This window comes from Centrocercus urophasianus, unplaced genomic scaffold (genome assembly GCF_019232065.1).
Source record: "Centrocercus urophasianus isolate 14NV4802_14NV808 unplaced genomic scaffold, USGS_Curo_1.0 seq_15, whole genome shotgun sequence".
NCBI classification, from domain to species: domain Eukaryota; kingdom Metazoa; phylum Chordata; class Aves; order Galliformes; family Phasianidae; genus Centrocercus; species Centrocercus urophasianus.
Window position 1 is genome coordinate 4,728,981 of NW_024884697.1, and position 21,234 is coordinate 4,750,214.

Consider the following 21,234-nt stretch of genomic DNA (forward strand, 5'->3'; position numbering starts at 1 on the left):
TTCTGTTCAGCAGAATTGCAGAGACAGTTGGATTTTTTTTTTTGGAAAGGCTTTGTTTTCCTTTGTCATGAATGTCTGTATTTGCTATTCAGCCAGTCCCAGCCCAGTTTTTCTCCATTTCTGTATAGAATCACCAAACCAGAATCTCTAAGGTTGGAAATGCCTCTGCTACTATTAGAATGGTGTCTTTCACTCAGGTTAGCCTATTGCACTAAAATCCATAATAGAGACCCAGACAAGGCTTCCATTGAATGCAGCAAAATTAATGAATGTGAGATGCTCACTGCCCAACGGCACCTGAGCTCCAGCAGCAGTAGGTCTTCGCAGTGCCTTTGGTGGAAGAGGAGTTTTGATGTCTTCATTGCCTTTTGGAAAAGGACAGTGTAGGTCGTGGTGTGTTTTCTGTAAATCATTCTGTTCAGGCAGCTGTTTGTGATTTACAGAGCGCATCATTCAGCACTGGGAACAGCTGGAATGCAAGAGACCCTTTAGAAATGCAGTCCTGTTAAATCATGGGTGTAATGTTTAGATTTCAATAGTGGAAGAGTGAATGTGAAAATCAGGAGAGGAACATTTGGAGAGGGTGGGGAAAAAAAAAAAAGAAATCCTCCTTAACTTAAAATAGCTTGAACAGTGCAGCATTGACAAGAAGCTACTGTCCCAATTGAGATTCCAAGTTTGTATGAAGCCAGCACCTGTTCTGCTTGCAAATGCGCACACAAAAATGAGCTTCATTCACAGAAAGAAAGAAACATAGCGGGACTTCACTCATTTAGCCTTCCAGGGCCTTCAGTCCCTTGATCTGTCAGCCCCTTAGAATTCAAACGCAACCTTTAAAGGAATTTTCAATTCACAACATGATGACTTTGTTGATGTCCTGAATGTGAATGTATTTTGAATTGAATTTGTCTGCCAGGATTCCATTACTTGCTAAAAGAATACAGAGTTCAATCATCAGATAATCATTATAGCTGTTTTGAAGTGTTTATTTTATTAGTCTAGAAGGTAAAGCAAATTTCATACTTTTAAGTTGTTGCAAGCTTTACAGACGCACTGATAAGCTCTTGTATTGCTATACCCTATGGTTAGGGTTCAGATACTGGCAGCAGGTGATAATACATGCAACACAGCAGAGATCCAAACTGACAAATTTTGTCAGTTGAAAACTACAAAAACTCATAAATCACACTAAAGAATATCAGGTTTCTTTTAACCTACATTGTTTTTCTTTTTTTAACTCAAAAGTTTTATTTCCAGGAAATTGCAGCACATTTTTCTTAAAGCAAATCAAAAGCACCATGCACCACATACGATGACAGCTTTTAATCCCCATCTGCATCTGAGGGTTATTTTCTCCTATGGGTACACACGGATAATTGCTGGGAACTTTAAAGTAGGACCCGTGTATTTGTACTGGAGGCTGTGAGGAGCGTTTTCACACTCAAAGCAAGATGGAGGTTGCCGTATTCATTCGAGCATAAAATCCTGGCTGGGAGATTAAGCCTCTTACACAGATTTCAATGCCGTTAAAAGCCGACACGGAGCGCATCCACCACATCTCCAAGAGGAGGAGAGTTTCCTTTTGTACACTGCTCAAAATTAAGGATGTAAACAGCTCTCGTGTAGTAATTAGTCTGTGCTTGAATTGGGAGAAAGTGATAAAAATACCGACGTGGCTGAGCTCCTAGTGCTATCTGCGCTGGAGCTTGCAGCCTAACAAAGGGGAGAGACACTGTAAGGGAGTGCAATGATGTAGGACAAGGCGCAGTGGCTTTAAACTAAAAGAGGGTTGATTTAGATTAGATATTAACAAGAAATTCTTTATTATGGCGGAAATGAGGTACTAGAGCAGGTTGCCCAGAGAGGTTATGGATGCTCCATCCCTGGAAGTGTTCAAGGCCAGATTGAATGGTGATTTGAGCAACCTGACCTAGTAGAAGATGTCCCTGTATGTGGCAGGAGTTTGGGACTGGATAGTCTTCGAGGTCTAAAACCTTCCCAAATCATTCAGTGATTCCCTGAAGGCACCAGCACAGCTCTGCATGTCCACACTGATTGGTGAATGGAGTTGAATGTTTCACCAGTGCTTAATTCAGTGACAGAAGTTCCAACTGCAGTAGGTCACCAGCAGTTGTTTGAAAGAAATCACCTTACTCATCAGCAGAATGTCATATTCTGAATCATGAAACCACAGAATCATTAAGGCTGGAAAAGACCTCTAAGTTCATTTAGTCCAGCCATTTCAACTGTCACCAGTATTGCTCACTAAACCATGTCCCTAGCTACCATATCTACCTTTATTTTTTAAAACCTCCATGGACTGTGACTTCACCACCGCCCTGGGCAGCCTGTGCCAATGCCTCACCACTCTTTCTGAGAAGAAGTTTTTCCTAGTATCCAACCTGAATCCCAACTCTGGTACAACCTAACACCTCTCATCCTATTGCTGTTACCTGGGAGAAGAGGCTGACCCCCCCATTTCACCACAGCCTCCTTTCTGGGAGTTGTAGAGAGCAATAAAGTCTCCCCTGATCCTCCTCCAGACTGAACAATCCCAGTTCCCTCAGTCACTCCCCAGAAGATTTGTGCTCCAGACCCTTCACAGCTTCATTGCCCTTCTCTGGACACGTTCCAGAGCCTCGGTGCACTACAATTTCTTGTAGTGAGGGGTCCAAAACGGAGCACAGTACTCAAGGTGTAGCCTCACCAGCACTGAGTACAGAGGGACGATCACCTCTCTGCTCATGCTGGCTGCACTATATCTGATACAAGCCAGAATGCCACTGGCCTTTTTGACCACCTGAGCACACTGCTGGCTCATGTTCAGCCAGCTGCTGAGTAATACCCCAAGATCCTTTTTCTCCATGCAGCTTTCCAACCACTCTGCCCCAAGCCTGTAGAGCTGCATGGGATTGAAGTTTACTGGTGAAAGCTCTGCAGTATGTCACCATTCCACAACGTGCACAAATTTCTTCCAGAAACCCAGTTTTTCTATCAACAAATAATTACACATGTGGATGTGGTGTTGTGAGAGTCCTTGCCACTTGCTTTCTTTTTTCCGTGCCTGATTTCTGAACAGTTGTGTTAGTGAAGCTAGGGCTGCACCATTGCCATGCAATCTGTTGCTGCCATCTTTGACAGTGACTCAAGCAAAACTGTTTTCAGCCATGAGCAAGGCTGTTTATTCCTGTCTTTGTCTTGTTAAGCAGGTTCCTGTTAAAAAATAAAAATAAAAAAATCTCCACCTCTGGTGCTAATTGGTGCCTTTGGCAGACTGAGTGGGGGCCTGTGAATTGAATGTGTCATGGAAAATTGAATGTGTCAACTCTCTCCCAACAGTTGGGACCTCAAGGTCTTTTTCTGGCACTAAATTTTCTTTGGGGGAAGAAAAAAAAAAAAAAAAAAAAAAGAGAAAACATACTGAGACAAGAGATCTTTTTCCTTTTTCTGATGAGGTGTTAAAGTTCAGCATTGTGGTGTATATAGTGCTGTTTTTTATCAGCAGAAGAATTGAGAAGCAGGGTTGTTGTCTGCCACTGTTTTTTGGAACCCCAATTGCTTCTATCAGAAGCTGCCCAGCACTGGGTGGCAGCTTTTGTTCAGTCTATTCAAGCATCTGGAAGGATAGCCACGGAGTTGTTGCCAGTGTCCTTAAGGAACTGTAGGGATCTGCATGATTCATTCATTATCTTTTCTAGGTACAGTGCAAAGATGTTGTATGACGGAGATAATGCAGTTCCGGCTCAAGTCTAACCAGCATTACAAAAGCAGAGATTTGCTGCTTTGGCAGCACTGGCTGTCAGCATGAATTCCTGTTCCTTCAGTCAAGAAGATTCTAGCTCACATGGAGTTAAATCAGAGTTAAACTGAGCTGATTGAGAGTAGGCAGAACCATGTGCACAAACCAATTCGCCTTATAAGCTGTCCTAAGCAGGAGCAGAGGAGGTTATCAGTGTCAGGTTTTGAGGTATGTGGATGGCAGAGAAGTTTAGCTAGAGTTCAGGCTGCTGTCATATTTGCTGGGGATGAAGCCACAATTACGTGTGCAGAGGCCTGCAGAGAGGAGGGTTGAGTTTGGTTTTTTTCTTTTCTCTTAGGAAATATACTTTTTATTTTCCAGTGGTGTCACTGATTTGTCTTTGGCAATATCGCATTTTCTTAGGGAAAATGGAGAAGAGTCCTAGTTGTCCTTCAGCAGGGGCTAGCTACCAGTCAGACAGCACACATTAGCCCTGTTTTTTTCACACAGCAGTCTTCCCTTCTGGTATTTCTGCAGAAACAGTTGAATTTGGTACTTTCTCTTATGGCACGTGATACTGACCAAAGAGGTTTTACACTTAAGGCATCTTCGAAGTTGTGTTGTTGGAGCTGCAACAGTGTGTGTACTTTGGCAGCAAGCACCTCCTTAGGCTGAGCTGCAGCATTTCCTTCGGGATTTTGTGCATGTTCACCTTTCATGTTCTAGGTTTTCATATTTACTTTTTTCACCTCGACCTTATTGTCAGAAAGCTTCGGAATCGAGTGTCCACAATTCATGTCCATGCTCTCCCCAAAGCATGGCAAACACTCTGTTGTTTTGTTGTGGTTGTGTAATATGATACAAGCAAAATGAGCACAGGTAGCGATTTTATCTATCTGCATTTTCAGATGTGTCAATCTGTGAGCTTAGAGGCACCATCTTTGTCACAGGCTGATGATCTGCTGGAAGCATCTGCATGTTTCCCACTATGCTGCTGTTTGTTCCCAGTCTTCATTCAGAGACATTTTTCTGTACTGCACTATTACTTCCCAAAACTGATTTGGTGAAGGGTATTTCACCAGGTATTCATCTTTCAAGCACAGTTCTTTCACGTAGTGCCAAGAACGATAAATCCAAAGATTTCAAACTTCTTATCAGGATAAACCCAGAGAGCTCAAAGCCAAAATGAAACTCTTCAGACCCATGGTAAGGACATTGCAATTCCGAGATCATGTCCACTACTTGATATTATTTTCCTTGAAATCCTCTCTCCTGGTTAGAAAGCTTTATATTAAACACTAATAAACCAAATGGAGTGACAGTAGTAGAAGACAGAGACTTTGGAGCTGGTTAGCAGGTCAGAAATACATCATGCTCTTTTGTCAGAGTTGGGCAGTTAAATGTCACAAACTCTGATTTGTTTCACATTTTGATTTTGGTGTCAAACGATTGAAATTTGCCAAGTTTACCAGTGGAATAGAAGATTAAGAAGTACTCTAAGAAAGCACAAGCCCTGCAGGCTGTGTCTGTTTGTAATAGTCATCCCTGCCAAACAGTGATCAGTGGAATAATTATCAAGCCTTCTCTTTCCTGAACTGTGAACTTTTAAAGAAACTATTGGTATTATGGGGAGTGTTTCTCCCAGCTGTGTTAAGTCAGCATTACCTGCCTACCCATGTATTATACTGCTTGCGAGCACTTTTCTGTTAGGGATAAACTCACCGCATTCCAGCTGGGAATACATTATTGCCTTTGCTTGTTATGGAGGAAATGGTCATCGTTGGCCCAGCTGCAAAGCCAAAGGGAGCATTCACAGTGCAATACACAGCTTGAGCCAAGCAAGAGGCAGCAGAGGGGGAAATTTGGATTCAGTTTTTCCTTCCGAGGTGCGGGGTGAGGCTCCTGCACACAGCCAGATATCTGCTAGCCATGTTCTCCTGCACGCACATTCTCCTTGGTGGCCTTTGCTGTTATGGCAGTACTTAGAGGCTGAAAAAAAGCTGGCGTAACAGGAGTGACATGGTATTTCACATTGGTAAGCACCAGGAAGTCGGTGCAAGGAAAGGAGGAAGTATTGCTCCTGTGTTATCTGAGGGAGCAGGAAGGCTAGTGATGAGGGTAGAGAACTGCTCTTTCTGTTTGGTTGTGGCATTTCCCTGGAGTTGCAGCACGTCCCTGTCAGTGATTAATACAGTAGGATTGTTTGCTGGTTCATCAATAAAATCAGCATCATTCTGTTTGATATGAAATAGGTTTTTACTTCAACAGCCACTCCTGCCTCCCAGCAGGTTTCTCTGTCCCAGCGCCAGATGGGTCACCTGACTGCAGCTGCAGAGCTCCAAAGGAATTTGAGACTCGCTTGCTAGCATAGAGATTGGCCACATCCACAGGAGAAGGGCTACACTCGGCCCCAACCTGTTTCCCTTACAGGCAGGGTTGCAGCAGAGTGGGTGCTAAATGGGAATTTTCCTTGTGTTATTCACTGAAGCACACCAGAGATGATCTCAGACTGGTTTCCCTCTTAGTGGAAGTCAGTCGAAGTCACAAACTGCGTCATTGTGCCCAGCACTCCACCTGCAGTGTGGGTGCAGGAAGCCTAAGTTCAGGGAGTGTTGGCCAGAGGACCAGAGGGAATGGTTTCAAGCTATGGCAGGGGAAATTCAGGCTGGACATTAGGAAGTGTTACTTTTCAGAAAGGGTGGTCAGGCAGTGGAATGGACTGCCCAGGGAGGTGGTGGAATCACTGACCCTGGGGGTGTTCAAGGAAAGGCTGGATGTTGTGTTGAGGGACATGGTTTAGTGGGAGCTATTGGGAATAGGTGAACGGTTGGACTGCATGATCTTTTAGGTCTTTTCCAACCTTGGTGATTCTATGATTCTATGATTCTATGGCCAATGCTCTCAGACACAGGGTTTGGATTTGTGGTGGTCCTGTGTGGTGCCCGGAATTAGTCTTCATGATTCTTAGCTCCTTACTTACATGTAAGGCAAAGCCTCTGAATAAGGTCGTGCCTTAACCTGATTTTCTGCTTGGGATGTAACAACGAATGCCTGCTGGTTTGAGTTTACCTTGTTGCTCATATTCAAAGCATAATGGGGAGCCTACAGAAAAATATAACCTTATTTACACTGTACAAAGCCAATTGGATTTTAGTTAACTTAATTTCTAGGTGATTACAGTTCACTAACAATGTAGGTGTGCTATAGATGCAATGCACAGGGGGTGACTTTATTTTAAACCATACAAGCTTTTTTTTATTCATGTCATTCAGGCAGCCTCGTGATAATTCACATTTCCAGCTTTCATAATGTGTTGTTCAACCACTGTTTTTTCTGCCTCCCTATTGTACTCTCACAAATCATACTCACTAATTTCTGAAAGCTTTTCATTTCTCTCTATAGGTTGTTGTTTCGTAACATTTTATACAAGAAAAGCTGCTCTTGAGGCACAGAATGCACTGCACAATATTAAAACTTTACCTGGGGTGAGTACATTTACTTTTTGATCCTAATTATTTTGTTGCCAGAAAATAGCCCTTCTGCTTGAGATGCTTATTAAGTGCCCCACGTGACCTTGGTCTCTTCAAGAGAGGGTGGCAAACCTGATGTCCTGTCCTGTAACAGTGCCAGTCCTGTAGCAATGGCATTATCTCTAAAGACAGTTGTTCTTGTGTAGAAAGTCCCTTGGCTGGAAACAGTGCTGATTCCTGCTGACTGGAGGCAGTTACTGAAGTACAAGGTAGATCCAATTTTTTTTTTTTTTACAGGAGAAGGAGGGGGAGAAACATATGGCAGAAAAACACTGCTCCACTGAGGGTTCTAGTTCCAAAAGGGAGAGAGGAAAAGACGAAATACAGCCAACTTCATTAAATGCAGCCATTGTACACATGGTTTCTAAACAACCAAGTGCATTAGTGTGGTGACTGCACATTAGGGAGCCACAGAGCACAGTACCATGTTGCTGCTTGAACAGAGCCATTCCTGCCACCACCTCTGCTCAGCACCCTTTTCCTGCTGATACACTGCACTGGTGGTTAAAGCAGTTGTGCTTGTGTTAGTGAGCTAATTGTACAACCTGTATCGTATGTTATTCCATGGTAGTACAGATCTGGGTTACAGGTTTGAAGAGAAGAATATCACTGGTAATTGCTTGACTTTAATGTGAAGTCTTCTTGTTCTAAGGTTTTCATCTGTTCTGCTGTTTGCAACCAAATACTTAGGGGACCAGAATGGAAAAATATAAAGAGTGGGGATATATTCCCCCTTGATGCATCCAAATGTTCCAGTATATGAATAGACTGTGTGGTTACAGACACAAGAACAAATTATACAGCACTGTATAAATAAATGGAATATTGTTTGGACTGGCAGTTATGATGGATGGTTATGGACTGATCGCCAATATCTTTTTGAGTTCCTAGATGCCATATGTGAAATCAAACAATATGTGTTTGAAAACTTCATGTCTGGCTGGCCCACTTTATGCAGATCCTGTTAGAAAAGTTACCTCATCTGTCATGAAAGTGACCAACATGAAAATGTTGGATAGTTACCCATGAGCCATGCTAATTCACAGAGGTAGAATGGAATTCTTCCCTCATTTGAAAATGGAAATGCTGGAAGCAGTGGGAGGAAATCTGCAATGACCAGCTAGCTACAGGAAAATCAATGACAAATTGTGCCACTTCAGATTTCAGTAAATTTTTCCAGGGTTGATGTCAAGTCTTGTAGTTTCAGCTTTTGAGGATGTACAGGATGATATGCCATCACTGGACAGAAAAGAAAGTGTTGAGGGAGCTCTGGAGCTCCAGCCACATCACAGCATCCCTTGGCTCTGCAGCTCCAGTTGTTGGTTCCCAATCCCGCTGCCAGAACATGATGAGCCCTTTGGATGAATGCTCTCTAACCCAATTCAGCTAATGTTGCAGTTAACCCAGCTCATTGTGTAACTGCTCTCCAATGTGCTTTCAGTTGTTTTCAGCTGTGCTGAGTGGGATGGGCACAACAATGGAAGTGGTCCTGAGCTGCTGCAGCATCTCTGTGTGTGTGAGCCCTGCCCTGGAGCCCCATAGTCGATCTGTACATCACTCTCCTTCGCAGCAAGAAAACTCCTTTTGCTTGCACCTCTCCTTCCTGAGCCCCAGAGCTGGCTGCTCTGCTCTGAAAGGTCGTGGTTAAACCAGCAGTTGACTCAGAGGGGTAGCCTCCTTTCCTTCCCCGTGTACAAGTAGCAAAACAAGCTCAACTTTGCAGAGCTTCTTACTAAGGCAGGGCAGCATTTTCTCCTCTTCGTAGCTAAGGAACATGCCACAGTTAGAGAGGCTGCTGCACCTTTTTTTTTTTTCTTTTTTTCTTTTTTTTTTTAATAGAGATCAAAACCATAACATTTTTTCCAATGCTGAATCTAGCTCTTGGTCTTTTAAAATGTATCTTTTTCAAGCTCTGTTTTTCCATCTTGAATGTGAAGTTACAAACTTTTCTTCTAAGAAAAAGTGAAAATTACATTCCTGTGACTCTTGGGTATGGGCTGATCTGATCCTGATGCTGCCTGAGATGTTAAGATTTTATTTTAAGAGGAGTTGTTACGCCTAATTCTTAAAGGCACATCTCTAATAAAGAGACTCAAACAGCTCATTACACTAAAGAAAATTAACCATATATTATATAACAGATTCTATATTTTGAATGTGCTATAGGCTGACATTCAACATAAATTGCAATGCTGTTATGATTCAGCAGTATATTCCCAAAATAACCTTGTTTATGCAAGCTATAAAGTTATGGCATACGTGCTGAAGCACTTCAGTAGAGCAGGATTCTCCTTCTATGAATTTTAGCGACTTCCATGCTGTTAGATCTGGCCCACTAAGCAGCTTTCCGTGAGCTAGCAGGGATTGGTAGTGGATAGCCTGTGTGTGAAACAGTCTCTTTCAGAGCAAATGGAAGCAATCATCTGTCAAGGCTACAAGGGATGAATTTGGATCAGGTTCATTTGGGCATCAGCTTGCTTCCAGTAAACAAGATGTGCTGTGTAGGAGCTTCAGAAAGGAGGTGTATTTGGAAACAAAACAATCTGTGCCTTCCACTTGTGCTGAAATACAGCCATGCATCAGATAAGAAGCATCTCTGAACAACCCAGGAGAAAAACAGAGTAACAGGCGGGTGGTTTGTTAGTTTCAGATACGGAATTATGGCAGACACAGAAGCAGGGGTGCAGCAGCTTGCCTGCATTTCACGTGTGCATAGGTATCACTCATCCTGCTGCAAAACTGTGTGCACTGAACGACTGTGAGTGGGATGTTTCTGGTTTGTCTCTTCATTTCTGAAATGCAGACTTGCTCCGTGTTGCTCAGTAAGTCAGTTTGGGATGAGCACTTACAAAGCCAAAAAAGCATTTTTGTAGCATGAAATCTATCCCGTTCTGTTTAGTTTGGGTGGGTATTTGAGCAAAGCCTGCCATGCTCTGTTTCTGTATCTACTTTCTGTGTGGACCTCATGCTTAACAGAGACATGAAAACACGAAGGCTTTATCTGCTCCTTTGAACTGCAACCCTTTTAGTGGACATGAAGAAAACAAGACCAGACATAAATGATTAATGAAGAATCTTGGAAGAAAATATTGCAGGGTGCCTTGCTGTTTGATTACAAGCCTTGGAATTAGTCAACATTTCCATAATTCTAAACCAATATACACCTGTTTTCCCACTGTGATGTGAAGGCACAACTTAATTTAACAGAAACCCTGCTGTGCTAAATCTCTCATTAAATACCAAGCTAGTTCTGTAATTTAAAGTTGCAGCACCACTATTTTAACAGAATTGCCTTTGTATTATGAAATTAATAAGAAGTTAATGATGTACTTTGCTGTATTCTCTCAGCTTTTTTTTCACAGCAACAACAACAAAAAAGAAAGATAAAGAGGAAAAACATGTCACCAGCTGACATCTCAAGGCTTTTCTTGTTTTAATCATTTTCCTGAGGATAAAATTCATTTAAAGTATTTTTAAAATTTTTTTAAAAACTTTTGGCATAAGCAGGATCAAACATCTTCTTTTTACTCATGATTATTATAATCTCTCTGTTAGACATAATATTCCTTGTCACATAATGGAACTTTTATCTTTCCCCAACTATGCATTTAGATATCACTTGTCACAGCAACATTGCTACTAGGCAGAGAAAAAGATACACAGCATTTGAAAAATACAGGCATACTGATATATATGATACATATCAATGAAATAAGGACAATCGTCTTCTGTTTACTTGGCATCACAAGTAGCTTTTATGTCTTGTAAATGAGCAAAATGAATTTCTAGATATATCTTTTCAAGTATAGTATGCAAGCACATAGCTCATACCCTGGCTCCATAGGGATGCAGTTGGCATTATTCAAGCTACAGTCAGGTTCTTCCTGCATGAATGTCAGTATGGATTCTATTCTAAAAGGCAGAGGAGAAAAAAGGGAAAACCTCAATTTGAATGCAGTAATTGGGATGAGATGTGGAACCAAGGTCTTAACTAGTCTCATCTTCATTAAGAATCTCTTGGCTTTCCTAGAGATACTTGGTTTCTATTCCCTAAACAAAAAAATCCAGTGAATTCCTCCCATCTAAATTTATTCTGTACCTTTACTTAGATGTAATAATCACAGTCCCCCCCACGCTTAAGCACACTAATATGCTGCTTTTGAAAATTGGCTTTTATGCAGAGGCTGTATGCAGAGACTGCTCCCAGCCAAGTTGGCGGCACTGGCATTTTTTAGTTTAGCTTTAACAAGCATGCCAGTTTAAGAACAGAACCTATACTATTTGGCTAACTAGTTCATTGAGTAGGAATTCCTGGCAAGAAGTAACTGCAGTTGGATGATGAGGACTGGTTTGGGCTCTTGAAACCCAGCAGCTGAATAAATGAACATTTTCATGCAGAAGCTATTTGACATCAGGAATCCTTTGGTAAAGTCCTTTGGTAAAATCTAGACCCAAGTCTCTTCATAGTCTGTTTTGCATTTAGAATTAGATTCACCTGCCATGACACGGATCATTTGTTGCCTCAGTATCTTTGCTTATATCCTCATAGGAGAGGTTATCACAAAAATAATTAACAGCCTGCACTGATTAAGGTGTCAACACTCCTATGCTTTTAACAGACTAATGGTTTACGTGGTTCTTATTTCAAGTGGGTATACATATTCCAAGTAGCAGCAAGCCTGTTGTATTGAAGTTCTATCCGAGAATAGGGACATTAACTGCATCAATCAATTTAATTAAGAGTGTAACAACAGAGAAATACAGTGTTGAGAAAGCTCTTCAAATTTTAACAGCAAGGTGGAGTTTGTAGGATATAACTGTCTTGTAAAATATTAATGGCCCCTTTTTTGCCAGATGTTGTCAAGGAAAAGATTTTCATTTTTGACAGTGTAAGAATCACTATGGGCTTTATGAAATGTAGTTTGTGTGACAGGGAAACAGGACTGCCTTAGAGAAAGCTGTTCCCTAAGTGTTCTTAGAACCATAGAATGGCTTGGGTTGGAAGGGACCTCCAAGTCCATCCAGTTCTAGCCCTCTGTCATGGCCAGAGTTGCCGCACACTACATCAGGTTAGATCAGGGCCTCATCCAACCTGGTCTTGAACACCTCCAGGGATGGGGCATCCACAGCTCCTCTGGGCAGCTGTGCCAATGCCTTACCACCCTCTGAGTAAAGAATTTCTTCCTCGCATCTAATCTAACTCACACATCTAATCTCACTCTATATTCGTTTAGTTTAAAACCATTCCCCTTTGTCCTATCACTGTCAGACTGTATTATGTGATACCTGTAAAGAAACCTCAGGGATGCAGCTTTAGGGATGCAGAATAAGTGCAGCTACATTTTAAAGAACATAGGTCATTGTCCTGTTGCACAAGAGCCTTCCTTCTGCCCTATGTCAGGCTGATTGCCCGTTGGCAAAGTAACAGCCGCTTTGGGACTTTCCCTCTCCTCTGTAGACCAGCTCACGTTTCACACTGTGTGTAAAGCAGAGGTTATTTAACCTTAATCACAATAATCTATTAGAAAAGGCAGGCATCTACAATGGCTTTGTTTGGATCCCCGTACACTCACTGATAAGACAGTTTATCCAACAAGAAGCAAAAAAAACCCCCACATATATTTCTGATTTGCACTTTATAGCATGAGTTCTGTACATTTCTAATGAATATTGCACTTTCCTTTCTTGAATACCATTTTAATAACCAGCCCGCTTCTCTGCTTTAGGCTTTATGAGTTGTCAGTATATGAACATTATGTAAAAATTACCTGTAATAAAAAGGTAATCATCCAGTATGACTTGAATTATAGCCTGAATATGGGATATCAATGACTTGGAGAGATTTTGACAAACAGAAAGGGAATTTAGAGAGTAATTAAGTTAGTTAAAGGCTTGGAGTGATTGATTTATGATGACAAATTAAACTAATTCAGTGCCCATATAGCATGGCCAAGTGCTGTTTAATGAAGGATCTGAAAAGTGTAGAAGTTTTTAAACGATAAAAATAACCAGATGGGAAAGGGAAGAATCCCCAGGGAGCAACTATTTCTAGGAACTGGGCTATAAGACATTGAGTGATGTTGAGAAAGTGAATCTGGCCTATTTCTTCCTTTAAAATACTTCACAAATATACCACTCAATGGTAGATTTTGTTAGCTCAGAAGAAGTTATTTTTCGTTATGCAAATACATCACTGCCACCTCTGTCCTCAAAAGATAACTTGCATTGACTTTGCTGCTTAAATAATAAATCACTATTTACACTAAATTCAAATACCTTAATAGAAAGGTTGGATTTGTGTTTACCATTATTGTGAAACACAGAACATAGCATCAGCCCTAAATTCAATTTTACCTAAAATGGTAAAAACTGACAAATTGACTTAGAAGCATAATGAAATTCCCTGTAAGCAGCTGACCTTGCAGCTGAATGGCAAAATGATAGGTGTTGTGCAGGCACAGGGAGAACGATATGTTGACCAAGTGGAAACAGCTCCTCTAAATTGAGCAGAACATTTCGTTCATAATTACAGTCTCTTTCTCTCCGTGAGGGATGGGGGCCAGATTTACCTTTTGTCGCAGCCTGACCATTAGGATAGCTTTCTGGCATGCAGAACACAGTTCACATCTACATTGGGTTACTTGGTGTAAGGATTTAACTTCCATTTACCCAGAAGAGCCATCACTGCTGGACTCAGCTGAGATTGGAGGTCTCCTTCACTCCTATTGAATCTGTTCTTTGGTGTATGAAAGCACTAATCACTCATGGGACTGAAGGAAAGCAAGTGAAAGGACTCAGTTGCCTAGTACTGAGAGCAGTGACTCAGGAACTGTAATACCTGATTATGAGTCTGTGTTCTAATAAGTAGTTTTGTTATTTGTTTAGAAGATACTCACAGAATGGGGAAGTGTATGGAATAATAACCTGACAGGAGTATCCATTGACCCCAAGTCCTGGTAGGAGGAGGTGGTTGTTCATCTGCCTTATTCAGGTGTTGATGCCCCATCCTAACTCTGGGGAATGTCAGGAGGACACAGAGCTGCAGAGTGGGTGGGCTAAGCTATTTCAGATCCTAGCTGTTCAAATCAGAGCCTTGATTTTTCCAGAGAAGCAGGAGCACATCAGCCCAGCTGCAAATGCAGTTAGATGCAAGCTAGCTTTTTCAGATACCTCTTTTGGAGTAGCTCAGGGTTTTTTGTGCAGCTTTGTAATAATAATAATATTGGGATGGAAACTAAGTAACACATAATATTGAATTAACCTCAGGAAGTTTTCCTAATGCGAAGTCCATCCCTAAAAGGCCAAATTGCAATGACATGTGACATTGCTTTGCCTCTAATTTCCATAACTCTGGACAGTTGAGGTCAATACTCTGCAAAATATCTCTGGGTTTTACTGTCCAACTTAGAACATCCTAGCCTGCTTTTCAGTGAGGCTCGAGTATCTGCTCACAGGATATCAATTTCAAGCTGGGTAACCAAAAACCACTGGCAGGACAACTTCAGAATGGAAAACTGCACAAAATTGAGCGGCCATTGCAAAGCTCACCAAGATTTAGGTGGGATGCTTAGCTAGGGATAATAGCCCAGGCACTCTCTTAAGCAGCAATTTATCCTCCTGCTAGTGTTAGCTGTTTTCTGTTATCCAGAACAGAAAGTACAGGTGCTTCAGTCAGCCTCATTAGCACCATGACACAAGCTATTAAAGTTGTCTTTGTAATGAAAAAATAGTTCAGGGAGTCTTCCTAGCCGTCTGACTGCTCCTACAACAATGAAATTAGAAAGGCAAATCATAAACAATGTTGCAGGCGTCAGGAAGTAACATCATTAGAGATGCCCTTGGATGCCATTTACCTGCCTCAGTAGCAATATTTGGTGTCCATGGAACTGAGTTATGTTATGACTAAAGAGCCAGAGCTTTGTGGCATGGTTATAACAGAAAGACTGTTTGTTCAGCATCCTTTCTGCTGTTGTGTCCAACCCTGTGCACTATGCTGCTTCTTTCTAAAACCTATGCAGTGTGCTCTGTGGCTCCATGCATTGCCATCGGTGGGTTGAAATGTCTCATTTAGTGCTCGTGTTTCTGTGGCGGTGCCAGGAGCTGAGGCATTCTTACCTAGATTTTCCCCATCTCAGTTGGGTAATGAACCATACAGTTTAGGTGCACTGTGCTTTTGTATGTGCCAAACATGGGATTAGAGGGAAAACATGAGTTTTGTCTTCTTTGTGGTCATTAAAAATCCTATAATACTTGTTGAAAAAACAACCGAAAATGGATGGCTTGACTGAACCTCCAGCACATAGCTTACTTTGGGCAATTAAATTCTGCCTAATTAAAAATACTCTCTGCAGATCCAGAAGGATAATTGATACTTCACTCATTCTCCTAAATAAATCATCGTCTTCATCAGCTCAGATGGGAGAGCCACTGCTCTGTCTGCAGAGCAATCTTTTCTCCTTTTCCAGTCTAGAAAGCATTCAGGAATTCTTTTGGGCACAGGCACCCCTTCACTGTGCAGACATGTTCATATGATTGTTGTGGTAGACATCCAAAACATTCAGGTTCACTGAAATGTGCTGTGAATTCATACCCTGAAAAGCTTAGAGGGAGACTGCCCCAATTGCAGTGCCCCTATTTCAGACTGCCAGTGTATGCATCGAGCTATCAGCACCCTCTGAAGCAGAGATAAAATATCATTAGTGTTATATTGCTTTTAATTGTAAAGTAGTACAGTAGTGGGTAAGGCTAAAGCTTGGCTTACTTTTGGAACAGTGCATCTGTTTTGCAGCTTAGCTTAAATCAGTAATGGCTTTGCTTTTAGAATATAGCCTGAATATCTTCAGAAGCAGAGAGGAGCAGTCATTGAAAAACATGCCACCGTAACTCCCATCTATGCACAAAAGTCTCTTTCTGTTGCATTGTGCCAGTAAAGTTAAAAAGGCAAAAACTGCAAAAGAAAAAAAAACCATTGGACTAAACAGAGTCTTAAGCAGTGGTAAACAAAATGTGGTTTCCTTTGTGGCTGATTTTTATCCAGCTGCAGCCAAATATCAAAGTGATATCAAAGGAAAGATACCCATTAATTAATTCAGACTGACTTCACAAAGCAAGCCGGAGCTTTTGCTGATATCTGATTCTGACAACTTCCTAATCTTCACAAGTTGTCATTAAGAGTGGCATTAAAGCAGTCTGCAGTCAATCCCCGCTCTCGCCCTATTGTAGCTCGGAGATGGGCTATCTCTCAGCGCAGGAGGGGGCAGGATCTGCAAGCGAGGGTTAGAATAAGCAACTTTGCTTCTTTGCAAATGGAATTTTCAATGTATCAGGGAATCTCATGAATACATTGCCTCTGTCATTCATGCTAGGAACGCTTGCCCAGTTCCACTTGCAACCGTTACAAGAATCTGTTGCAGTGAATGGAAATTTTCACTTCTGAAGGAGACACACAGAGGGAGGGGAAATAGAAAGAAAGGAAAGAAAGGAGCTCATGTTTAAAAGGAATAATTGGAAGTCTGTAACGATCTTTTAGAAAGTATGAATAGCGCCTTATCATTGATTTCAAGATAGAGAACATAGTGAGTTGTAGAAAATAAGATTGGGGAAAATAAGACACTAATCAGAGGAGAAGATTAGTTTTTAACTAAGAACTGAAAGGCAGGTACCTCCGTAAGTGAAGCTTGTAATGCCACCGTGAAAATAAACAAAACACTCTAGTGTTCCTTACTGCTGCCAGCAGCTCTCCATGGGATTACAGCCTCCTGTCGAGACTGGAGGTACGTGATACCTTTGTATTTCCATTCAGCTGTGAATGGCTCAAATGATTGAATGTGGTTTGTGTTCTAGACCATCACTTGAGCAAGTATCCACCAGACAGCGATTAATACTATTTTGTGGCCAATTCGTGACAATACCTTAGAGGAAAATGTGCTGTGTTATTATACAGTATGCTTATTTCAAATACTGCAAGAAAAACAGAGAGGATAAATACTGTTGCGGGAGTATGTTGCCAAGCATCCCCAGCAGTGTGGATGTTTCGGTGCATTTCTTTCCTCCAGGGCCAAGTGTTTGTACTGCCCAAATGCCAGTGACAAATGGGAATTATTTTTGATTGTACACAGAATTGAGGATTTACAGTCATAAGAGGTAAAATAAAACTTAGATCAAGTATCAGGAAAAGCCGTATTTCTCCAATTAGAATAATCTTCTAAAGGAAACAAAGTTAAATCCCAGTCCTTAGAGGCGTTTGGAGTAGGAAAAAATTAGAAAATGTAAAATGGCAATAATCCTATACTGGTATTAAGTCATTTCAGATGAGTTACTGGATTTTTTCATTTCTAATTTCTACAATTGCTAAGAAGTGAAAAAAATTGCTATGCTTGTCTTGATAATAGTGTCCTCCTGTTTGTATGATTAATCAAAGAAAGCAATTGCGAAGTAAGAACTACAGTTCTACAGTCAGTTTAATTGCTGTGCTTATATGCTCATGTCTGGAGGGCTCGGTTGGGTTGCTCAAGCAAGCATGTCCCTTGCCTCTGGTGACCCCATCTATTTTACAAAGAAAACACAGATTGATCCCAGTTTAGAAGGGGGCATGATAGCTAACAGCCCTCATGTCTGGCACTTGTCTTCCTCCCTGTTTACATGAGAACCAAAAATAGAGGGTGTGAATTGGTGAATATTTCCCTTCTTCATCCATGCCATCTTCCCCTCTGCTTTCCTTGCCCTCTGCTACTTCATCAAGTCGCAACAGCCCTAGGGCGGAATTAGCCCAGTTCAGAAAAAATAGAGTAGACTCAGGAACTGGGAGTTCAATATTCCCAGTAGCTCAAAACACAGCCTCTGGAGCAGGTAAGATGAATGATGAAAGAGCTTTTAGCTCCACTGGTTTTACCAGAGGACCTTCCTGATAGCTCTCCTTGGACTCCAGCTGTTCCACCTGAAGCCATCTCTGCAAAGAGATTTCTTTGACCTTTAGGCAGTTTGTGCATGAAGATGTTACTCCTGGGGCATAATGCAGAGAAAACTTCTAAATGAGTAGGAAAGCAATATGAAGAACAAGTAAGGGAAGACAACTTTTCACATGCTGGCATTTATAGTCACGAAATGAAGCATATTGGTTTATTTTTTTTTCAAGGCAATCAGGGGCCCAGTCTCTGGAAAAATGCATGAAGGTTCATATTCAGGGTGAGGTGCTAATATAGAACTTTACAAATGGGTGGAGGCAGGCTGATTTTGGCCTTGTTGTTACTGGTACTGTCCCTTTTACTAACGAAAACTTAATCACAGCTCTGTCCAAATAGCACAGCCAGCTGGAACTGACTAATTCTTCTGCTAATGTTGCCCATTTAATTTTTTTAACTTCCCAAGCACATATTGAAAACAATACTTAAATACATTGTAATTCCATAAAATTAGCTGTATGAGTACATAGTATATGTTTAATATTGGTAAAAAAAATATTGTCTTTACTCCAAAGAAAGCACTAGCAAAACACATTATGTATATAGGTGCTGAAAAATTGGAGAGAATGAGTTCATAGAGTGGTTCAAAATGACATTGTTACTTGACAAAATGTTCTTACTGGTGTATATATACACACAACTGGATATTTTTTCATGTGGATGGTGTGTGTCCTTGCAGCTGGAGACTGCAGTAACCTTCTGTTTTCATATGTGGATAAAATATTGAGCTATCTCTTTCAGTCATTCTCCACAGCCAGATTATTTCACCACTGCAGAGTATTGGCATAACATTGACGGCTTTTATTTGGATGCTGATACTGGATAGTTGTGGAAAATTCCTGTAACTTCAGCTCATGGACAACTTGAATAGAATTTACGAGCCATGTCCTCATTTGGCATAAAATACTATGGCTCCACTGGTTTAACAATAAAGCTGTTCTATTTACCCAGCTGATCTCAGTCAGGAGAGAAGAATTTTTGACATCTTCATTCAAAATCCCTTTCTTACCTGAATGTTTTGGCTATTCTCCACAATATTTAAATAGACAAGTAGTTTGGAGCCCATAGGTGACCTTTGAAGAATTCTGTATTAGTTTGCTAACAGGGAGAAATGTGACCAGTGGGCTGTGACTGCTGGAGAGGTGGGAGTTGTGAATAAAGAAATGTATTCTGGACTCAGAACTACCCTGAGCCTTTTCTAAATCAAAACTACAGCAGCACCGCATCATTGGTGCCAACTCTTTATATAATTTGTACTCTCTGCTCTAATTTAAAAGGAAGTGTTTCAATAGATGTTATAATTTGGATCCTTTGGGGGCTTATCTTTAGACCTACCTCAATCACACTTTTTAACTATAAGATATTCTTGCTGTTACATTGTACTGCAAATATGAAAGCTTTCCAGCAAGAATTTTAAAAAAGCTTAACATAAGAAGTCCCATAACCTAGAATTTGATTTTTATGCCAAATATTAGACTCTAGTTTCTATCAGAAGAGACCAAGTGCGTTGTTGGATCAAGGTGACCTTATATACTGCAGAAGGAGTCAGGCCGAAGATACGCTTTTTAAATGAACAGAAAAATCTGTGATGTGAAACTGGGGGAGCGGTAAAAGCTGATTTCTCTTTCACTGAATGAAAGCCAAAAATTGAGAACCTAACGTGAAAGAAATAGTGGAGCCCCTGTCCTTGCTTTCTTGCTTTTCCGAAGCGTTGCTGTCGCTGGTCATTCCCTTTAAAGGGTTATTTCCTGAATTTCATCTTGGCAAAGGTAGAGGATATTGCTGAGCATAATCACATGGTGTTTTCCCAGAGCATAGTTCACAGAGGAGACAGTACACGCAAAGTACAGAGCAGCATAAATCTTAAAATAACACTTCTGCAAAACAAGCATTTAATATCCTGGTAGCTATGCTCTCAGTCACAGCTGAGTTTGTTGTTTTGTTTTACAAAAGATACTGCACGTTTTTTAAAACCTTTCATTTGAACTAAATTTCCTCATGGCCATCAGAAAGAGAATCTATTTCATTTCAATTTTGTTTGGGATTGCATTTTGGGTGGGGAAGGAGAAGAGAGAAGAGGACTGTTTTGTTTTCTTGATGATTTTCTGAATGTCATTCTACATGTTCATGTGGAATCAGAGGGATTTATGTGGAAAAAGTGAGTTTTCATGTGGACCAGATTCAAACGTTAGCACCCTAAATGGTGTTCGCAGCCTGAGCTGCTTGAAGGTTCCAATTCGGCAGCAGGAAAGGTTTTTTAAGATGGAAATTTGGACAGTTGAAATTGAAAACCTGTGGCAACATCATCTTGAGTATACAAAGATACTGAAGTTGTTACTGTGAAGAGCGAATGTCCCTGAGCAATAGGAGCCAGTGCGTCCTAAGCAGAGGATTTGACTTGTGCTAGGAAAAGAGAAGTGAAGTGTGCCTCTCCAGACCACTTAAGTAAGCAGAAGCTTCTGCCATGATTCTTCCCCATCTGAGAACCTCTGTTTCGTTCTCATTCAGAGGCTGGGAGGTGATGAGCTAATACGTACCATGTTTTGGCTTTGCTCTGGTTCTGTTTTCCAAATACTAATACTGAGGAGTGGAAGTGTGTTTCTCTTAGATTACAAGGAAAAATACTTCTTTTTAAGTCTCAGCCTTCTGCTGGCTTCTGAAAGACATGCCAAAACCTGAATTAGGAAAATGGAAGAAAGTACGACTGCAGAACACTTGAGTCATGTCCAGTGAGACATTGACTTTAAGACTTGTGTCATTCCGGGAACTGAGTCCTGACATCTTAAGTCATACTGGGCAAATCCACACAATGCAGTGCAAGGCAGCATTAGTTATTAGCTCTGATCCCCAAACTGTGAAGGCTTGGCTGGTGTGTGTTTCTCCCAGCTATCCTGGAATAGTGCTTCAGGTTCTTCTGTTACTTCTAGGGCAGAATATGTAAGGAGTAGTACTGTAAAAATAATACTCTTGCACAAATTATATCTGTTCATCACTACCTTACCTA

At 41.1% G+C, this 21,234-nt stretch overlaps 1 protein-coding gene across 8 annotated transcripts in view; it reads left to right on the top strand.

Annotated features, from left to right (window-relative positions):
- Nucleotides 1-21,234, top strand: part of CELF2 (CUGBP Elav-like family member 2) — a 364,188-nt gene that overhangs the window by 263,079 nt on the left and 79,875 nt on the right. For all 8 annotated transcript variants that reach the window (XM_042815508.1, XM_042815506.1, XM_042815509.1 and 5 more), the window contains one exon: nt 7,142-7,224. In XM_042815508.1, the coding sequence (XP_042671442.1) occupies nt 7,142-7,224 (83 nt within the window). The remainder of the gene's footprint in view (nt 1-7,141; nt 7,225-21,234) is intronic.